General features: G+C 45.3%; 1 protein-coding gene across 1 annotated transcript in view; it reads left to right on the top strand.

Annotated features, from left to right (window-relative positions):
* Nucleotides 1-4,226, top strand: part of LOC124007962 (ephrin-B3-like) — a 37,397-nt gene extending 33,171 nt beyond the window's left edge. The window contains exons 3-5 of the mRNA XM_046318871.1: nucleotides 1,138-1,230; nucleotides 1,434-1,490; nucleotides 1,570-4,226. Of these exons, the coding sequence (XP_046174827.1) occupies nucleotides 1,138-1,230; nucleotides 1,434-1,490; nucleotides 1,570-1,982 (563 nt within the window). The 3' untranslated portion in view covers nucleotides 1,983-4,226. The remainder of the gene's footprint in view (nucleotides 1-1,137; nucleotides 1,231-1,433; nucleotides 1,491-1,569) is intronic.
* Nucleotides 4,227-19,799: the final 15,573 nt, after the last annotated feature.

The raw sequence follows: 19,799 nt of genomic DNA, 5'->3' as shown, positions 1-19,799 counted from the left end.
CACTCTTTCATTTATGGTTTTTACACCTAATTGGAAGAGAAGGAGGGAGGGAGACAGGGGAGAGAGAGAGATACCTTTCCTTACAGCTATACTTTACCTACTGTTGTAATCTAAAGCCTCAAGTGGTAAATACGAGGTAGAGGCTGTAGGGGGGTGTCATGTGGTGTGATTATGGCTTATGAGGGTTTAAATGGCCACTGGTCTTTGGATTAATATGACTGGGTTTGGGTTTAAAAGGTCAGGGGAAGTGGCTGGGATGTGGTGGTCAGTGTGTCTGGGGTATTGTGTGCGTGTTATGGCTGTGGCTTTGGGTTCACAGTGTGTCTGATAGAACATGGCTTTGGGTTCACAGTGTGTCTGATAGAACATGGCTGTGTCTTTGGGTTCACAGTGTGTCTGATAGAACATGGCTGTGTCTTTGGGTTCACAGTGTGTCTGATAGAACATGGCTTTGGGTTCACAGTGTGTCTGATAGAACATGGCTGTGTCTTTGGGTTCACAGTGTGTCTGATAGAACATGGCTGTGGCTTTGGGTTCACAGTGTGTCTGATAGAACACGGCTGTGGCTTTGGGTTCACAGTGTGTCTGATAGAACACGGCTGTGGCTTTGGGTTCACAGTGTGTCCGATAGAACATGGCTTTGGGTTCACAGTGTGTCTCATAGAACATGGCTTCTGGCTTCCTGCTTAGACCTTGTCCCCCTGACCAGAAGGCCCAGCTGTGCCATGGTTTTGTGTGTGTGTGTGTGTGTGTGTGTGTGTGTGTGTGTGTGTGTGTGTGTGTGTGTGTGTGTGTGTGTGTGTGTGTGTGTGTGTGTGTGTGTGTGTGTGTGTGTGTGTGTGTGTGTGTGTGTGTGTGTGTGTGTGTGTGTGTGTGAGCTTGCCTGATGTTACTTGTTGAAGTGTGTCACGTTACAGAGTGTGTAAGTGTGGTTTCAGAATATATGTATGAATGTATGTATTACCATGTGTGAAAAAAAGATGGGAATAATTTGAGGGCTTTTGACTCCATGTAGTTTGCTGCTGAGGTAATCCAACCTGACAATATTTACTTCAAGTGCATAGTTTGACATGTGTGTGGGATAGTGTTAGGTATCTCTCTAACGGTAGTCTACCACTCCTCCTCTTCCTCTCTTAGCTACCTCTGATGGGACGAGGCAGGGGCTGGACAGCACGAGAGGAGGAGTGTGTGTGACACGAGGGATGAAGGTGATTCTCAAAGTGGGACAGAGTGAGTACCATCACCATCCTTACTGTTAAATATATATATTCTCTTTGATTTGCTGTAATTAGTCTTTCAATAGTAATCATCCTCATATAAATTCATCTGCATGGGGTCTGGCATATTCTTGTACATATTTTGTAACAATATTAATGAAACTGTGCTATGTAATGTTGCTCACAACCCTAAAGAAACTGTGTGATTTCCCATAGATGCATATGGCCTCCCACCCAAACCCAAACCAGACTCAAACCGCTTCCACCCCAAAGGTACAGTACTCTCCTCATTGGTTTAATGATACAGTATCTACAGTTTTAATCATTGATCCTAACCCCTCTTCCCTAACAGGGAACGGTACCACGCCCAAGGCTGGTGGAGAGGGCGAGGGGAACAACCCTTTACCTTCCTCTAACGTGGCGGTGATCACTGGAGCGGCAGGGGGCGGAGCCTTCCTCCTCATCGTGACGTCTGTCGTCTGTGTGGTGTGTTACCGCTGGCGACAGAACAAGCACTCTGAGACCCATCACCCCACCCTGACCCTGGCCACCCTGACCCCCAAGAGGGGCAGCAACAACGGGGCCGGCTCCTCCGCCGGAGGAAACAACGGCTCGGAGCCCAGTGACATCATCATCCCGCTGCGGACTTCAGACCAGGCTTACTGCCCGCATTACGAGAAGGTGAGCGGGGACTACGGTCACCCCGTCTACATCGTCCAGGAGATGCCCCCCCAGAGCCCAGCCAACATCTACTACAAAGTATGAGGGAGACATCTAGACGGCCCAGCTGGCATAGACGCAGTATCCACAAATAGACTGCTGTTTTCAACGTAGAAATCCAACTGTCCCTCTAGCTCCCTCCACACCCTTATCCTCCCACCTCCCTCTCTATGACTGACTGTCGGGATGGCTGCCCTCACCCTCCTGCCCTATGGACTGTACTGTACAGTGGCCTGCCTCTGTGGATGGATGGGGGGGGTGGTGTATTGGTTGGGGTAGGACCTCTTCCCTGCTTTGCACCCTATGATTGGGTCCATGAGGCCTGGACATGAGGGCCGTTAAACTGATGGACTCACAGTGGCAGCGGCTCAGTGTCGCCTCTCACTCAAAGTGAGAGCTGACACTAGATATGACATGTCAAAACTTTTCAAATGGTTAGTCTGTGTGTGTGTGTGTGTATATTTGCGTGAGTGAACGTGTTTTTGTGTGCGTGCGCATGTACGCACAAGCAGTACATCTGCTCGTGTGTGGTGCGTGATAACTTTTGTTTTCGGGGTATGTCAGTCTTAAAACCAAAACCACACGAGCAAATATCAAAGCCAGATTTCTACCCACGGTCATCCTTTACAGATGACATAATATAATGATTTCCTAACTCGTTTGTAGATATTTCAGTTCAGATTTCTGTTAGGCACTGTTTTCTTGTCAGTGTTGTATGTTCTCTGTTTTGGAGTCTAGATGAGATCTAGGTACTGGTATTTAGGATTGTGTTTTGTGTTCGTCTTCGAAATGAAGGATCTACTCTTCCTTTATCCCATCCTCTCACTCTACAATGCCTTAGCATTGAAATAGTTCACTTTTCTGTATATAAAGTTTCACAGAGGAAGGAGGAGAACAGCACAAAGAGGTGTACTCAAGAAGAGGAAGAGTATTGGCAACGTGTTTGAACAGACGAACCCACAAACACTGTGATTCTCCCATACTGTACACACAGCTACACACACACACACACACACACACACACACACACACACACACACACACACACACACACACACACACAGCTACAGAAACCTTTAACCCCACTGTATTGTTTATGTTGCTCCTCTGTGACTGGTGAAAGTGTCTTTTTTCGAGACAAATGATCTGCTTGGTTTTGTGGCAGCTGCAGTCTCTTTTCATTCCCCACAATGCATTGGTAGCTGATGACCAACGGTTGGCTGGCTGAGGAGAGGAATGCAGCAAAGTAAAGAAAGCGAAAAGGTCAGAGGTCATCGTTGAAATGCCACAGACGATAGTCAACATGTATAGCACCATGGTGGACCATCTACGGGACCGTTTCAACACAATGTGCACATAGCAAAGTGCTACGGAGGAAATGTCTTACACGCTGGCTTTAAAAACGCAGTCCTCGAGTCTCAGGACCACACCTCATACACAGAAATTGATGTATCGTTTCATGTTTTCATACAAACTAATGGATTCCTATTGTCGTTTTTATGGAGTGTGATGACTTCTAGGATGTTGAGGTCTGTAGTCAGAGTGTTGGAGGAAGTGTGATCGGGAAACATCACAGGTCAGTCCAGCTCCGGCTGAGTCTGACGCCTCTCGGGGTCTGACGCCTCTCTGGGTCTGACACCTCTCTGGGTCTGACACCTCTCTGGGTCATTTCATCACTCTGGGACATTCTGGACCTCATACTTACATCACAACTCTTCGACAACATTGGACTCTGATTGAAGCAACAGCACACTACCTGAGACACGGCGGCAGACGCCTCTGATAAGAAAGTGATTTTCTGGGTGCTAGAATAAACATGTCCTGTCCTTGTGTACCTTTCAAGACATTCTGCTTTTAGTTCTCTACCAGGGACCAGCTGGACTTAAGGCCAGTGCAATTCTGTGTCCCATTCTATCGTATTCTGTGTACCATTTGCCATAGTGTTTCATTTGTCTTTCTCAACTACTATTTTCCACTCAGTCATTTTGTGCCAATAACCCCGTCCAGAGGAGGGGGCCCTGCTTTTCAGAACTGAGGAGAGATGGATCAGGTGTTGGTGAGACAAGGGATGAGACGATGGTTTGATGTGGTAGGCAGATGGTTATAAGGAGACCTTTTTGAGATCGATGAGACTGAATGTTGAGACTTTGCAGGACACTATAAGATGGTTTAGGTTGCCTCCCCAGGGTCTCTGCTCTCCTGTTCCTTCCCAATCACCTCTTTCCAGACGTACATTCCAGTTTTGGGGGCGGGGGGGGGATTACATAAAAACCTAAGTATGTTATAAAATCATTGTGTCTCAAGTGTGTTTCTTTGAGTGTTCATGTTGACACAGGTGTGTTCTTCTGGGTCTCCTGTTCCCTCCTCTCACACTGCATCTTTTTCAGGATAACACGCGCACACAGTTCTAACCGCTTGTTTGATCCGCAGTCTCATTTGGTTGGATGCTGCTAGGCAATAAGGGAATTTGAATTGTCCAATCACTTATTTTTTTCCTTGCCCTTTGTGTACGTGTATGCATCCTTCTCTTCGTCTCTCCTTGTACCCACATGAAAGAAATTATATGGTCTAAACTACTGTATTACTCTCTTTAACGTACTATGGTATTCACTAGTATTACTATATTTACGTACTATGGAATTGACTGTAGTGTTTTTGCGGACTTCACGGTAGTATTCACTATAGTATTTGGTGGACATGGCTAGTATACTGTAGTATTTTTGCAGACATGACTGTAAAAACACCTGCCGGATAGGGTTAGCTAAAATAGCACCACCAGACAACGCCAGTTACTGTTCAGTGAGGGGACGGAGACAACGCCAGTTACTGTTCAGTGAGGGGACGGAGACAACGGTAGTTACTGTTCAGTGAGGGGACGGAGACAACGGTAGTTACTGTTCAGTGAGGGGACGGAGACAACGCCAGTTACTGTTCAGTGAGGGGACGGAGACAACGGTAGTTACTGTTCAGTGAGGGGATGGAGACAACGCCAGTTACTGTTCAGTGAGGGGACGGAGACAACGCCAGTTACTGTTCAGTGAGGGGATGGAGACAACGGTAGTTACTGTTCAGTGAGGGGATGGAGACAACGCCAGTTACTGTTCAGTGAGGGGACGGAGACAACGCCAGTTACTGTTCAGTGAGGGGACGGAGACAACGCCAGTTACTGTTCAGTGAGGGGACGGAGACAACGCCAGTTACTGTTCAGTGAGGGGACGGAGACAACGCCAGTTACTGTTCAGTGAGGGGACGGAGACAACGCCAGTTACTGTTCAGTGAGGGGACGAAGACAACGCCAGTTACTGTTCATTGAGAGGACGGAGACAACGCCAGTTACTGTTCAGTGAGGGGATGAAGACAACGCCAGTTACTGTTCAGTGAGGAGACGGAGACAATGCCAGTTACTGTTCAGTGAGGAGAAGACCTCAACCAGAACATATGACAGGTTCGTGACAGGCCACCCATTGAGTTGGGTGAGTTTTGAACAATGCAACGGACCAGACAACACCCGAGCAAAAATATAGCATTTCTATCACAATTGTAACAAACGTTAGAAAAGGTTCTAGGCCCATTGAAGGGAAATAGTACAGAGGCCAATACAAAGAACATGTAATGTTTATTAAAGCCTAGAAGACTAGGTTTGCTTGTTTGACAGATAAATAACACACACAAAATAACTTAAATTGTTACTTTCACTAGATAGCTTTCTGAAATAGTGTTTTCGCAGAGATTCAGCTGACCATGTTCACAAAATGACAAGCAATACTGTACTATTGATGGGAGGAAATAACAGTAACCTCTGCATTTACGTAAATAGATATTTTAGAAATACAAATTACTTTACCTAAAGTGCCCTTATTGTAGGGTGATGCCAATAAAGTGCCTGGACCTCGAACCAGCAAAGCCTCTCCAAACAAACTGAAACCCAAAGGACATTATTGCAGTGGCGAACATCTTGAACATTTTTACACATGAATAATCTCACTGATAGTCAAACTCAATGCATACCATTCAGAACAAAATTGACCACACCCCCAAACATTTCTTCAAGTCAGTCTGGTCACAAAATGGTTGCTCACAGGATTAAAAAAAAATACTCATGCGTGTGCAGACACACACACACACACCACACAACCAAGGCTTTGCTTTTATACATTTCCTGCATGTTCTCCCTTGCCCAGGGAAACACTGACCAAAACGTTGGTTCCTAGACTGTCACAATATTTTATTCAGTTACAATATTGTAACTGATTGAGATTTAGATAATTATTATACATTATCATCTACTGTGGGACTCCAGTTAAAGAGCAGGTGGAGGTAGAGATGCAGTTCAGTTTAAAGAGTTTATAGATTCAGGACATGGAGAGGATTCAGTGCATTAAGAAAGTATTCCTACCCCTTGACCTATTCCACGTTTTGTTGTGTTACAGCTTGAATTCATAATGGATTAAATAGATTTTAAATAGCCTTGCTGAAGCAGCCCCAGATCATCATCGATCCTCCACCAAATGCCACAGTGGTTGTGAGACCTGGAGAGGCCTACAAGCCACAGTGTCTCGCACCAACTGTGAAATTTGGTGGAGGATCTGTGATGACACCCCCCGATGGTGCTTCAGCAAGGCTGGAATCCGGCAGATTTGTCTTTGTGAAGGACGCATGAATCAAGCCACGTACAAGGTTGTCCTGGAAGAAAACTTGCTTCCTTCTGTTCTGACAATGTTCCCCAACTCTGAGGAGTGTTTTTCCCAGCAGGACAATGCTCCATATCACACAGCCAGGTCAATCAAGGTGTGGATGGAGGACCACTAGATCAAGACTCTGTTATGGCCAGCCCAATCTCCAGACCTGAACCCCATTGAAAACTTCTGGAATGTGATCAAGAGGAAGATGGATGGTCACAAGCCATCAAACAAAGCCGAGCTGCTTGAACTTTTGCGCCAGGAGTGCCATAAAGTCCCCCAACATCAATGTGAAAGACTGGTGGAGAGCATGCTAAGACGCATGAAAGCTGTCATTGAAAATCAGGGTTATTCCACCAAATATTGATTTCTGAACTCTTCCTAAGTTAAAACATTAGTATTGTGTTGTTTAAAAATGAATATATACAGTGGGGAGAACAAGTATTTGATACACTGCTGATTTTGCAGGTTTTCCTACTTACAAAGCATGTAGAGGTCTGTCATTTTGATCATAGGTACACTTCAACTGTGAGAGACGGAATCTAAAACAAAAATCCAGAAAATCACATTGTATGATTTTAAAGTAATTCATTTGCATTTCATTGCATGACATATTACTCCAGTGCTAGCCTCCCTACACTGGCTTCCTGTTAAGGCAAGGGCTGATTTCAAGGTTTTACTGCTAACCTACAAAGCATTACATGGGCTTGCTCCTACCTATCTCTCTGATTTGGTCCTGCCGTACATACCTACACGTACGCTACGGTCACAAATGCAGGCCTCCTAATTGTCCCTAGAATTTCTAAGCAAACAGCTGGAGGCAGGGCTTTCTCCTATAGAGCTCCTTTTTATGGAATGGTCTGTCTACCCATGTGAGAGACGCAGACTCAGTCTCAACCTTTAAGTCTTTACTGAAGACTCATCTCTTCAGTGGGTCATATGATTGCGTGTAGTCTGGCCCAGGAGTGTGAAGGTGAACGGAAAGGCTCTGGAGCAATGAACCGCCCTTGCTGTCTCTGCCTGGCCGGTTCCCCTCTTTCCACTGCGAATCTCTGCGTCTAACCCTATTACAGGGGCTGAGTCACTGGCTTACTGGTGCTCTTTCATGCCGTCCCTAGGAGGGATGCATCACTTGAGTGGGTTGAGTCACTGATGTGATCTTCCTGTCTGGGTTGGCGTCCTCCCTTGGGTTGTGCCGTGGCGGAGATCTTTGTGGGCTTTACTCAGCCTTGTCTCAGGATGGTAAGTTGGTGGTTGAAGATATCCCTCTAGTGGTGTGGGGGCTGTGCTTTGGCAAAGTGGATGGGGTTATATCCTTCCTGTTTGGCCCTGTCCGGGGAAATCATCGGTTGGGGCCACAGTGTCTCCTGACCCCTCCTCTCTCAGCCTCCAGTATTTATGCTGCAGTAGTTTATGTGTCGAGGGGCTCAGGTCAGTTTGTTATATCTGGAGTACTTCTGTCTTATCCGGTGTCCTGTGTGAGTTTAAGTATGCTCTCTTTCTTTCTCTCTCTTGGAGGACCTGAGCCCTAGCACCATGCCTCAGGACTACCTGGCATGATGACTCCTTGCTGTCCCCAGTCCACCTGGTCGTGCTGCTGCTCCAGTTTCAACTGTTCTGCCTGCGGCTATGGAACCCTGACCTGTTCACCGGACGTGCTACCTGTCCCAGACCTGCTGTTTTCAAATCTCTAGAGACAGCAGGAGTGGTAGAGATACTCTTCATGATCGGCTATGATAAGCCAACTGACATTTACTCCTGAGGTGCTGACTTGCTGCACCCTCCACAACTACTGTGATTATTATTATTTGACCATGCTGGTCATTTATGAACATTTGAACACCTTGGCCATGTTCTGTTATAATCTCCACCCGGCACAGCCAGAAGATGATTGGCCACCCCTCATAGCCTGGTTCCTCTCTAGCTTTCTTCCTAGGTTTTGGCCATTCTAGGGAGTTTTTCCTACCCACCGTGCTTCTACACCTGCATTGCTTGCTGTTTGGGGTTTTAGGCTGGGTTTCTGTTCAGCAATTTGAGATATCAGCAGATGTACGAAGGACTATATAAATAAATTTGATTTGATTTTGAATTATTAAAGACTATCAGAACCAACTGGAACCAACTGGATTCTCCAATTAAAGTGAAACAAAATACAAACCCTCCAACCCCAAGAAGGCCTATGGGGTTGATGGTATCCTAAATGAAATGATAAAATATACAGACCACAAATTCCAATTGGTTATACTTAAACTCTTTAACATCATCCTCAGCTCTGGCATATTCCCCAATATTTGTAACCAAGGACTGATCACCTGAATCCACAAAAAACACACATTGCTTTCCACAGGGCCGTGGGTGAGACAGGGATGCAGCTTAAGCCCGACACTCTTCAACATTGATACCAACGAATTGGCGAGGGCACTAGAACAGTCTGCAGCACCCGGCCTCACTTTACTAGAATCTAAAGTCAAATGTGAACTGTTTGCTGATGATCTGGTGCTTTTGTCCCCAACCAATGAGGGCCTGCAGCAGCAACTAGATCTTCTGCATAGATTCTGTCAGACCTGGGCCCTGACAGTAAATCTCAATAAGACAAAAAATAATGTGTCCTAAAAAAGGTCCAGTTCCCAGGACCACGAATACAAATTCTGTGCGGTAGCAGAGAAAACAGTCTATGACTGATGCCGAGCAGTTACCATACCAGGAAGTGATGCAACCGGTCAGTATGCTCTCGATGGTGCAGCTGTATAACTTTTTGCGGATCTGGGGACCCATGCCAAATCGTTTTAGTCTCCTGAGGGGGAAAAGGTTTTGTCGTGCTTCATGATTGTCTTGGTGTGTTTGGACCATGATAGTTTATTGGTGATGTGGACACCAAAGAACTTGAAACTCTCAACCCGCTCCACTACAGCCCATTTGATGATAATTGGAGCCTGTTCGGCCCGCCTTTTCCTGTAGTCCACGAACAGCTCCTTTGTCTTGATCACATTGAGGGAGAGGTTGTTGTCCTGGCACCACACTGCCAGTTCTCTGACCACCTCCCTACAGGCTGTTTCATCGTTGTCGTTGATCAGGCCTGCCACTGGGTGTAACAGTATAGCTTCCGCCCCTCTCCTCGCCCCAACCTGGACTCAAACCAGGGACCCTCTGCACACATCAACAGTCACCCTCGAAGCATCGTTACCCATCGTTACAAATGCGCGCCCCTTGCAGAGCAAGGGGAACCACTACTTCAAGGTCTCAAAGCGAGTGACGTCACCGATTGAAAGCTATTAGCGTGCACCACCGCTAACTAGCTAGCCATTTCACATCGGTTACATGAGCGTTAATCACACAGTCATCCAGAACAGCTGGTGCTCACATGCATGATTCAGTGTTGCTTGCCTCGTCTGGTAGGCTCGTGTCACTGGGCAGCTCGCGTCTGGGTTTCCCTTTGTAGACTGTAATAGTTTCAAGCCCTGCCACATACATGGAGTGTCAGAGCCGGTGTAGTAGGATTCAACCTTAATCTTGTATTAACGCTTTGCTTGTTTGATGGTTTGTCTGAGGGCATAGCAGGATTTCTTATAAGCATCCGGATTAGTGTCCCACTCCTTGAAAGCAGCAGCTCTAGCATTTATCTCATTGCGGATGTTGCCTGTAATCCATGGCTTCTAGTTGGGATACAGTATGTACGTACGGTCACTGTGGGGACGACATCATTGATGAACTTATTGATGAGCTTATTGATGAAGCCGATGACTGAGGTGGTGTACTCCTCAATGCCTCAATCCCCACACGGGGACTCTATGAGTTACTATGGATATTGCAGGAGTTTCCCCTTGAAATCAGACCGTGGTAAGGACAATTTGGTTGCTGATTGTCTTACAAGGGTGGGCAGTCAATATGTTTTTTTTTGCATTTAGCAATTGTTGCCGTTGCTCAATTTGTTTTGACTGCATGTTTTGCCATGTTGGAGATTAGTATGTTTTGGTTGCACAAGTTCCAGGAGGAGGAGACTTTCTCAAAACTGAGTTTTAGGTAACTATAAAAATTCAAAAAGGAACTCGCACATCTGAGCTATCTTTTATACAGGTGCATCGTCAGAGCTGATGAAACCATTGAGGCCAATACGTAATTCTTATTAAAGAGCAGTTATACTATCAAGAACAGTGTGCTGGTCTCTTCTTTTTTTCTCATTTTAGGCAACTATATATATATTTTAAAGTAAAGTGTGTTTTGTCTTATATTTAATTGTTGACAGCCATTGGAGAACACAATGCCTTTAAGTTGGTTATGTTGTGCAATGGAAGTTGTTTTCTGTTGGTGGTGAGCAAAAAATATAGGATATATTTGTTGTCTTAGGGGGAAGGTGTTACATGTTTTGGTTTTTCCATTTATGTTTTGAGGTTGGACTTTAGCATGTATGGCTCGTTAGCCCGGAGGACCCACCGATTGGTGTCACCTCGTTGTTCAGTATGTGTTACACCTGTGCTGGTTGCCATCTCGTTAGTGTGATGGTGTTTCACCTGTGCTGGCCCAGGTGCTATTTAAGAGTGACTGGTCCTGTGCTCCAGTTGTCTTTAGAGATGTGGAGGGTTAACACCTTTAGTTGGTGAGGCTTAACTTTATTTCAAGACAAACAAGCTTTTAGCTTTTCTTCCCTGTTTTTATTTTGCTCCACCTTTTTCCATTTGATTCCTGTGTAAGTTTGGTGTGTGTTTTTCATTTGTTTGCTTTTGTTTTTTGGGCAAATTTATTGGGTGCTCATGGTGGATGTCTTTTTGTTTCCAGTTTTTGTTGCTAGTCAACTTTCAGTTAACACCCCCATGAGTCTTTTAGAACCCCTCTTAAAACCCCACCTGTTTAGTGTTGGTTGCTAGTGGCTCTTTGTTGCTCTGTTTAAGCAACATTTTTGGTTTTCTTGCTGGGAAATGTAACAAACCTGCCAAGAATGACCTCTCCTGCAAGATTGAAAACCAACTGGCAGTTCCTTTTGACTTCACCAGTATGAATCATCAATCAGACAACCAATACATACCCAGATAGTGGCTTGCTCTACTCAGTCATCAATATGTTAGGTATTTGAAATGAGCCTTTTGTGATATGTAACTTGAAGTATTTATAGATGTCTGAGTTGAGCAAGCCACTATCTTGGTACGTATTATTGGTTTCTGGTAATGCATGAAAGGAACTGCCAGTTGGACATTAGTCTTTGTACAGAATTCCATGCTTAGTGACATAGATATGTGGGAGGGCACTTGCGGCAGTTGTGCCCTACTATATAACTCTATGGAAATGTTTTTAGATGGACAGGTTTGAAGGTGTCTCCTTTCTATCCGGGTCTTCAAACCGACAGAGCTGAGGAGTTGTGCACGTCAAACACACAGCATGCGTCCTTAATGAGTACAAGTCTTATCTTATAAAAGATGAGGACTCCCAAACCATTGTTTTCTATAGTTAATTTCAGCTGCTAATGGCTGTGACATGCTAATGTCTAAACATTTTGAGTGTATTGCACTGTTCCCTTTGGTGCTTGTACTGTAAATGGGCACATGTCAATGTTGCACTTGTGCATTGCCTTTGTTACGCTAAGTAGGCCTGCTGTATGGCTATGCTTGCTACTTTTGTTAGCATGGCAGGCAGTCACCATGTAGCAGTGGATAAATGAGCGTACTATAGCTTTGCCTGCACCTTTCTGGCCATTCATTTGTTAACTGCTGTTTATGCCTATGTTTACCCAGTTATATGCTTATTGAAAATCTGTTGACGCAGATCTTTTGCCATAACAGCCGCTGTATTCTGCATGTCACTTATTGTTTGCACCTCTCTACTTTTTGACAAACCATACAAAGCCAATGAAGTCTCGATTCAGGATGAGTCGTGTCAGTCAATCCCTGCCATGTGTCTTCTCCATTACCTGACTCTTAAACTGAACTGCATCTCTGCCTGCTCTTTAGCTGGGGTCCTACAGTAGATGGACATCTTCAAACAGTTAGAATCTTGTAACTGAAGGAAATTGACAGGCTACGAACTCCAGTTTTGGTTGGTGTTTCCCTGGGGATCCTTATCATGGGGGGACATGCAGGAAACTTACAAAGGTCCTGCGTGTGAATAGGTTGTATGGCATCCTTGCTTTTGGTTTATTTCTGTGTGTAACCATTGGTCGATTGCTCTGAATGTGTTGCGTTTAGCCATCAGTTTATTCATGTGATAATATTCCAGATGTGCTTCATGTAAAGCCACTGCATTGTCCTTTTGTTTGGGGAAGCTTTGCTGGTTTGATATCCAGGCACTTTTTTGGCATCACCCTCCAATAAGAGGATTCTTTAAGGAAAGTACACTGTGTTTCTAAAATAACCAATGTATTCAAATGGGTGGCTGTCTTTACTACCATCAGAAGTACAGTATTTGTTTTGGTCATCTTGAGAACTTCAGCTGAATCCATGAAACATTGTATTGCGGAAAGCTGTCTAGTGGATGCAACATATCAAGTCATTTTGGTATACTCTTAATGTGGGCTAATCTGTCAAACAAGCTAATCGAAAGTTTAAACGTTGCGTGTTCATCTGTCTCTGTACTGTTTCCTGTTAATGGTCCTCGAACCTGTGTAACGTTTAGATATTACAATTGTGAAGTTATTTCGGCAGGGTAGCCTAGTGGTTAGAGTGTTGGACTAGTAACCGGAAGGTTGCAAGTTCAAACCCTCGAGCTGACAGGGTACAAATCTGTCGTTCTGCCCCTGAACAGGCAGTTAACCCACTGTTCCTAGGCCGTCATTGAAAATAAGAATTTGTCAGGCCTGCCACTGTTGTCATCTGCAAACTTAATGATGGTGTTGGAGTCGTGCCTGGCCACGCAGTCGTGGGTGAACAGGGAGTACAGGAGGGGACTGAGCATGCACCCCTGAGGGGCTCCAATGTTGAGGATCAGTGTAGCAGATGTGTTGCTACCTACCCTCACCACCTGTGGGCGGCCCGTCAGGAGGTCCAGGATCCAGTTGCAGAGGGTGGTGTTTAGTTCCAGTATCCTTAGATGAGTGATGAGCTCTGAGGGTACTATGGTGTTGAACGCTGAACTGTAGTCAATGAATAGCATTCTCACGTAGGTGTTCCTATTGTCCAGGTGGGAAAGGGCAGTGTGGAGTGCAATAGAGATTGCATCATCTGTGGATCTGTTTGGGTGGTATGCAAATTGGAGTGGGTCTAGGGTATCTGGCATAATGGTGTTGATGTGAGCTATGAACAGCCTTTCAAAGCACTTCATGGCTATGGACGTCAGTGCTACGAGTCTGTAGTCATTTAGGCAGGTTATCTTAGTGTTCTTGGGCACGGGGACTATGGTGGTCTGCTTGAAACCTGTTGGTATTACAGACTCAATCAGGGACATGTTGAAAATGTCGGTGAAGACACCGACCAGTTGGTCAGCACATGCTTTGAGCACACGTCCTGGTAATCCGTCTGGCCCCACGGCCTTGTGAATGTTGACCTGTTTAAAGGTCTTACTCATGTCGGCTACGGAGAGCATGATCACACATGCGTCCAGAACAGCTGATGCTCTCATGCATGCCTCAGTGTTGCTTGCCTCGAAGTGAGCATATGTGATTTAGCTCATCTGGTAGGCTGGTGTCACTGTGTAGCTCGCGGCTGTGCTTCCCTTTGTAGTCTGTAACAGTTTGCAAGCCCTGCCACATAATACGAGCATCGGAGCCGGTGTAGTACGATTCAATCTTAGCCCTGTATTGACGCTTTGCCTGTTTGATGGTTCGTCGGAGGACATAGCAGGATTTCTTAAAAGTGGCAGCTCTACCCTTTAGTTCAGTGCGCATGTTGATTTTAATCCATGGCTTCTGGTTGGGGTATGTACAGTGCCTTGCGAAAGTATTCGGCTATAAAGATATAAAACTGTATTTTGTTTGTGAAGAATCAACAACAAGTGGGACACAATCATGAAGTGGAACGACATTTATTGGATATTTCAAACTTTTTTAACAAATCAAAAACTGAAAAATTGGGCGTGCAAAATTATTCAGCCCCCTTTACATTCAGTGCAGCAAACTCTCTCCAGAAGTTCAGTGAGGATCTCAGAATGATCTAATGTTGACCTAAATGACTAATGATGATAAATACAATCCACCTGTGTGTAATCAAGTCTCCGTATAAATGCACCTGCACTGTGTTCCACTTCATGATTGTGTCCCACTTGTTGTTGATTCTTCACAAAAAAATACAGTTTTATATCTTTATGTTTGAAGCCTGAAATGTGGCAAAAGGTCGCAAAGTTCAAGGGGGCCGAATACTTTCGCAAGGCACTGTATGTACGGTCACTGTGGGGACGACGTCCTCGATGCACTTATTGATAAAGCCAGTGACTGATGTGGTGTATTCCTCAATGTCATCGGAAGAATCCCGGAACATGTTCCAGTCTGTGATAGCAAAACAATCCTGTAGTTTAGCATCTGCTTCATCTGACCACTTTTTTAGTCACTGGTGCTTCCAGCTTTAATTTTTGCTTGTAAGCAGGAATCAGGAGGATAGAAGTGTGGTCAGATTTACCAAATGGAGGGCGAGGGAGAGCTTTGTACGCTTCTCTGTGTGTGGTGTACAGGTGATCTAGAATTTATTTCCCTCTGGTTGCACATTCAACATGTTGATAGAAATGAGGTAAAACTAATTTGTTTCCATGCATTAAAGTCTCCGGCCACTAGGAGCGCCGCCTCTGGGTGAGTGGTTTCCTGTTTGCTTATTTCCTTATACAGCTGACTGAGTCCGGTCTTAGTGCCGGCATCCGTCTGTGGTGGTAAATAAACAGCCACCAAATGTAGAAGATGAAAACTCTCTTGGCAAATAGTGTGGTCTGCAGTTTATCATTAGACACTCTTCTTCACCAAAACTTAGACTTCCTTACATTTCATGCACCAGCTGTTGTTTACAAATATGCACAGACCTCCCCCTCGTCTTACCTGTGTGTGCTGTTCTGTCTAGCCGGTGCAGCGTTTATCCCGCTAGCTGAATATCCATGTCGTCATTCAGCCAGATTCCATGAAACATAAGCTGTTACAATTTTTGATGTCCCGTTGGTAGGATATTCGTGATTGTACCTCGTCTAATTTATTGTCCAATGATTGCACGTTGGCGAGTAATATTGACAGTAACGGCAGCTTTCCCACTCGCCTTCTGCAGATCCTTACGAGGCACCCCGCTCTGTGTCCTCTGTACCTGCGTCTCTTCCTCTTGCCAATAACTGGGATGTTGGCCTTGTCGGGTGTTCGGAGAATGTCCTGTGCGTCCTGCTTGTTGAAGAAAAACTATTTGTCTAATCCGAGGTGAGTGATCGCTGTCCTGATATCCAGAAGCTCTTTTTTGCCATAATGTTTCTGCCACCGTATCTTATGTACAAAATAAGTTACAAATAACGTGAAAAAAAAACAAAATGGCCCAATTGGTTTGGTGCCTGTAAAACTGCTGCCATCGTGAACCTGTGTGTTATGTTCTGGTTGAGGTTTTCCCCTCATTCAACAGTAACTGGCATAGTCTGGTCGTTGTGCCATTCTTATCTAACCTAGTCAGCAGGTGTTACTAGTCATGTCTTAAACGCTATAGTAAATACTGCAGTATACTAGTCATTAACAAAGCACTATTGATCACTATAGTATGGTCATGTCTGCAGAATGACAGTATACTTGTCATGGATGCAAAAACGCAGTGAATATTTTATTATTTAGACATATTATTTTAATGTGGGTTAGCTGTAAATGTAACACGTTTGAATTTGGACAGGAACGGAAATGCATTTGACACTTTTTGTTGACACATTTCCAAATGCTTGTATCCACACTTGCGGTTGCATTGTTTTTATATTGTCAAAATCAATCAAGCGCTACTACCTTGGAGAGTGTATTATTCTACAGAATGGAGGGGAACCTCAGAGGAAATCCCTGGCATGAGGACCCCCAAGTTCAAATCAAAATGACAAAGCTGGCAGCAAATCAAGTGAGCATGTTGATGGGTAACAGCCAGTGCTAACCAAAACTAGGATGTCCTGAAACAATGTAGCTGCACCACTCCCGAGTGGCACAACGGTCTAAGGCACTGCATCTCAGTGCTCGAGGTGTCACTACAGACCCTGGTTCGATTCCAGGCTGTATCACAACTGGCCGTGATTGGGAGTCCCGTAGGGTGGTGCACAATTGGCAATGGGTCATTGCAAATAAGAGTTTAACCCTTAACTGACTTGCCTAGTTATATCAAATAAATCAAACTCCCAGTCCCTGCTGTCTGTCTTCCACAAGCAGCAGCACAGAGGCTTGCGGATGGGCATCTGGCAGAATTAACCAGAGAACACATCTCAACAACAGCACACCAGTCTGAGACATAACTCCTAACACCGAACATGTCATGCATCTTCAGTCAGGAAGCTGCTGATAAGAACAGATGTTTGTTTACTCAGCAGGAGTTAATTATTCTATTTTGGTTCTCATTAGATTTGGTTCTCTTATCACAGAGAACGTTTTCAAGTATGCAGAGAAAGTAAGATTGATGCAGCCACGTCATTGTTATCTCTGTTACAATGTGAGAAGGAGAGCTGGTCTAAACTGCCAGGCTCTAATGACCAGCTAATGACATGACCATGTGGAGGAGTTTGTCTGGCTGGCATAGATAGTGGCTGTGGGGGAGGTGGTGTCAGTACGCTGAGGTGGGAGGAGGGGCACGGTTAGTACCGGTGCCAGACACAGGATAGGTCAGTGAGGTTTAGCAGACACAGGAAAGGTCAGTGAGATTTAGCAGACACAGGATAGGTCAGTGAGGTTTAGCAGACACAGGATAGGTCAGTGAGGTTTAGGACGAACGGAAATACCGAAGGGAATTGTCGAGGTAATTACACAGATTTAGGTTGGTTGACCATATCCTCCATCTGCTGCTCTGCCTGGGTAGTCCACCGACGCACATTACATACACTCCTGCTAAGAGGACAATATGAGAGGCTATACCCGGATATAAAACAATGCATGTAGCTGATGGCGGATGATACCTGCAAGTCATCCCTGTACGTACAAGTATAGAACACATGGTGATTAGATACTTGGTAAAGGGCCCTGGTCTTCAGCTTGTTTGGTGAATTGCATGCATTGGTGGTGGGACTCGGGACCCGTTGACGTGCATGGAAGCAGTGGGGGTCATGCCCTGATGGAGGAAGCCACCTACGTTAAATTGGTGCCGTGACCTGTATTACTCTAGGTTGCCGTGGATTGGTCGAGTGAATGTCAGAGGTCAGTGTCGTATGCAAAACACTGACAGGCGGTAGGTTCCACAGCAACCCACATATGCACCCCCTCCCCTTCCTTTCTATCCACAGACACACAGTCAAAGGACGGTCAGTGCACTACTGACTCACACAAACAGAAGGAGAATGATAGAAGGAGATTTGTGATCTTGTCGAGGTTATTCCTACTCTGGTTTCTAGGTCAACATTCCCCCAGAGACACATAGGTCACACACAGATCAACAGTCCCCCTAAGAGACATGACACACAGACGTGCGTGCGCACATACTCACGTGTTCGCTTAATTAAATACACACATTGAGATTAACATCCTCTATGACAGACGGGGTCTTTCATTTAGGCCACGAGTCAAACTCATTCCACGGAGCGCCAAGTGTTTGGGGGTTTACGCTCCTCCCTTGTACTTGATTTATTAATTAGTGTCACTAATTAGCAAGGAACTCTCCTCACCTGGTTGTCTAGGGCTTAATTGACAGACACTAGGGCCTCCGTGGAATGAGTTTGACACCCCTGGTTTAGGCCCACACTCAGTAACAGCTTGGATTCATGACATCAAAGAAGAACAATAATGGAATGTCCTAAATTAAATACCATAATAGTCTAGTCTCATCCTCTTTTTAAATACCACATGAGTTCTATGATTCAATATAATATATCTAACCCCTTGTGTGATCAGTATTATTTAAACCAACTCAGTTCAGTGTAACCAGATTACACTTTCATAGGCAAAACTTTTTATAAACATATCATGTAGCATAGCCTTGTAATTAACTCACCATCTCTTTTCGCTCTCTCTCCCTCCATAACTCTCTCCCTCTCCATCCTTCAAGACAAAAGGCCAATGTTTTGCGATATGAATAGACTTCCAATCCCATCCGCCCTGTTTTGATAGCCGTGGCCTTAGACCCTGTCGTTGGAATGGGTGTGTGTGAGGGAGGATGGAGACAGATGGGGGAGAGTGGGGGGGCGGGTTGTTTTTTCTCCACACAGCAAAACCTGTCAACTGAAGAGCAAAAACACAGTGGAATCTGACCAAAGGGGCACTGAGCTGTATCAAGTGTGTGTGTGTTTCTGTGTGTGTACCACATGGTGGATGTAAATAGAATGCTGTGACCAGTGACAAGCTATGTTGTGGGGCCCCAGACCTCTCTCCGCTCCCGGCCCCTCTGGTACCCTCTGTTCAACCCCAGCACCCCTCCTATGGACCATGGTGGCAATGCACCAGATCCCAGAGAATATGTTGGTAATGACTGCATTATTACATTGATGATGAGCAGTGTGTCTCACACAGCTAAAAGGTAATGTCACCCTGACAGAGCTGTGTGTAAACCAGGACTGCAGGATATGAAACCCCCCCCCCACACACACACACACACACCAATACAGGTCAGTGGTGTCCCGTCTGTATGTCTGTCTCTGATGTGCCCCTTTGGCATGTCTGTCCCTGGTGTGTCTGTTTGGCCCACTCTATGCCAAGCACATCCAGCCTCCAATCAAATCTGCTCTCAAAGGTCAGCAGCTCCCCACAGCACAGACACACAGAGCCTCACAACGCCTGGCCCAATACTCGACAGGTTCTCTCATATCAGCCTGGATGTCTCACTCCATCTCACTCCTCCCTATCCCTCCCTTTCTCTCTTTCGCTCTTCCTCTCTCCTGTTGGCAGCCTTCTCTCTCTCTCTCTCTCTCTCTCTTCTCTCTCTCTCTCCCCCTCCTCCAGCCGAAGAGGTAATAAGTAAATGAGGCAATCTCTGCTCATCTATTTACTCTGCTTTTAATACAACTGATTTATTAAGGCTGACCTGTGATCTCATTAGCCCTCATCTGCTCTGTCTCTGCTGTGTGAGACGCAGCTTCAGACTGAGCAGCAATTACACTCATCAGATTGACACGTGTTCCTCCTTTCCTCTAATCTCTTCAA

Source organism: Oncorhynchus gorbuscha, linkage group LG02, assembly GCF_021184085.1.
Source record: "Oncorhynchus gorbuscha isolate QuinsamMale2020 ecotype Even-year linkage group LG02, OgorEven_v1.0, whole genome shotgun sequence".
NCBI lineage: Eukaryota > Metazoa > Chordata > Actinopteri > Salmoniformes > Salmonidae > Oncorhynchus > Oncorhynchus gorbuscha.
This window is presented reverse-complemented; position numbering and strand designations above follow the sequence as displayed.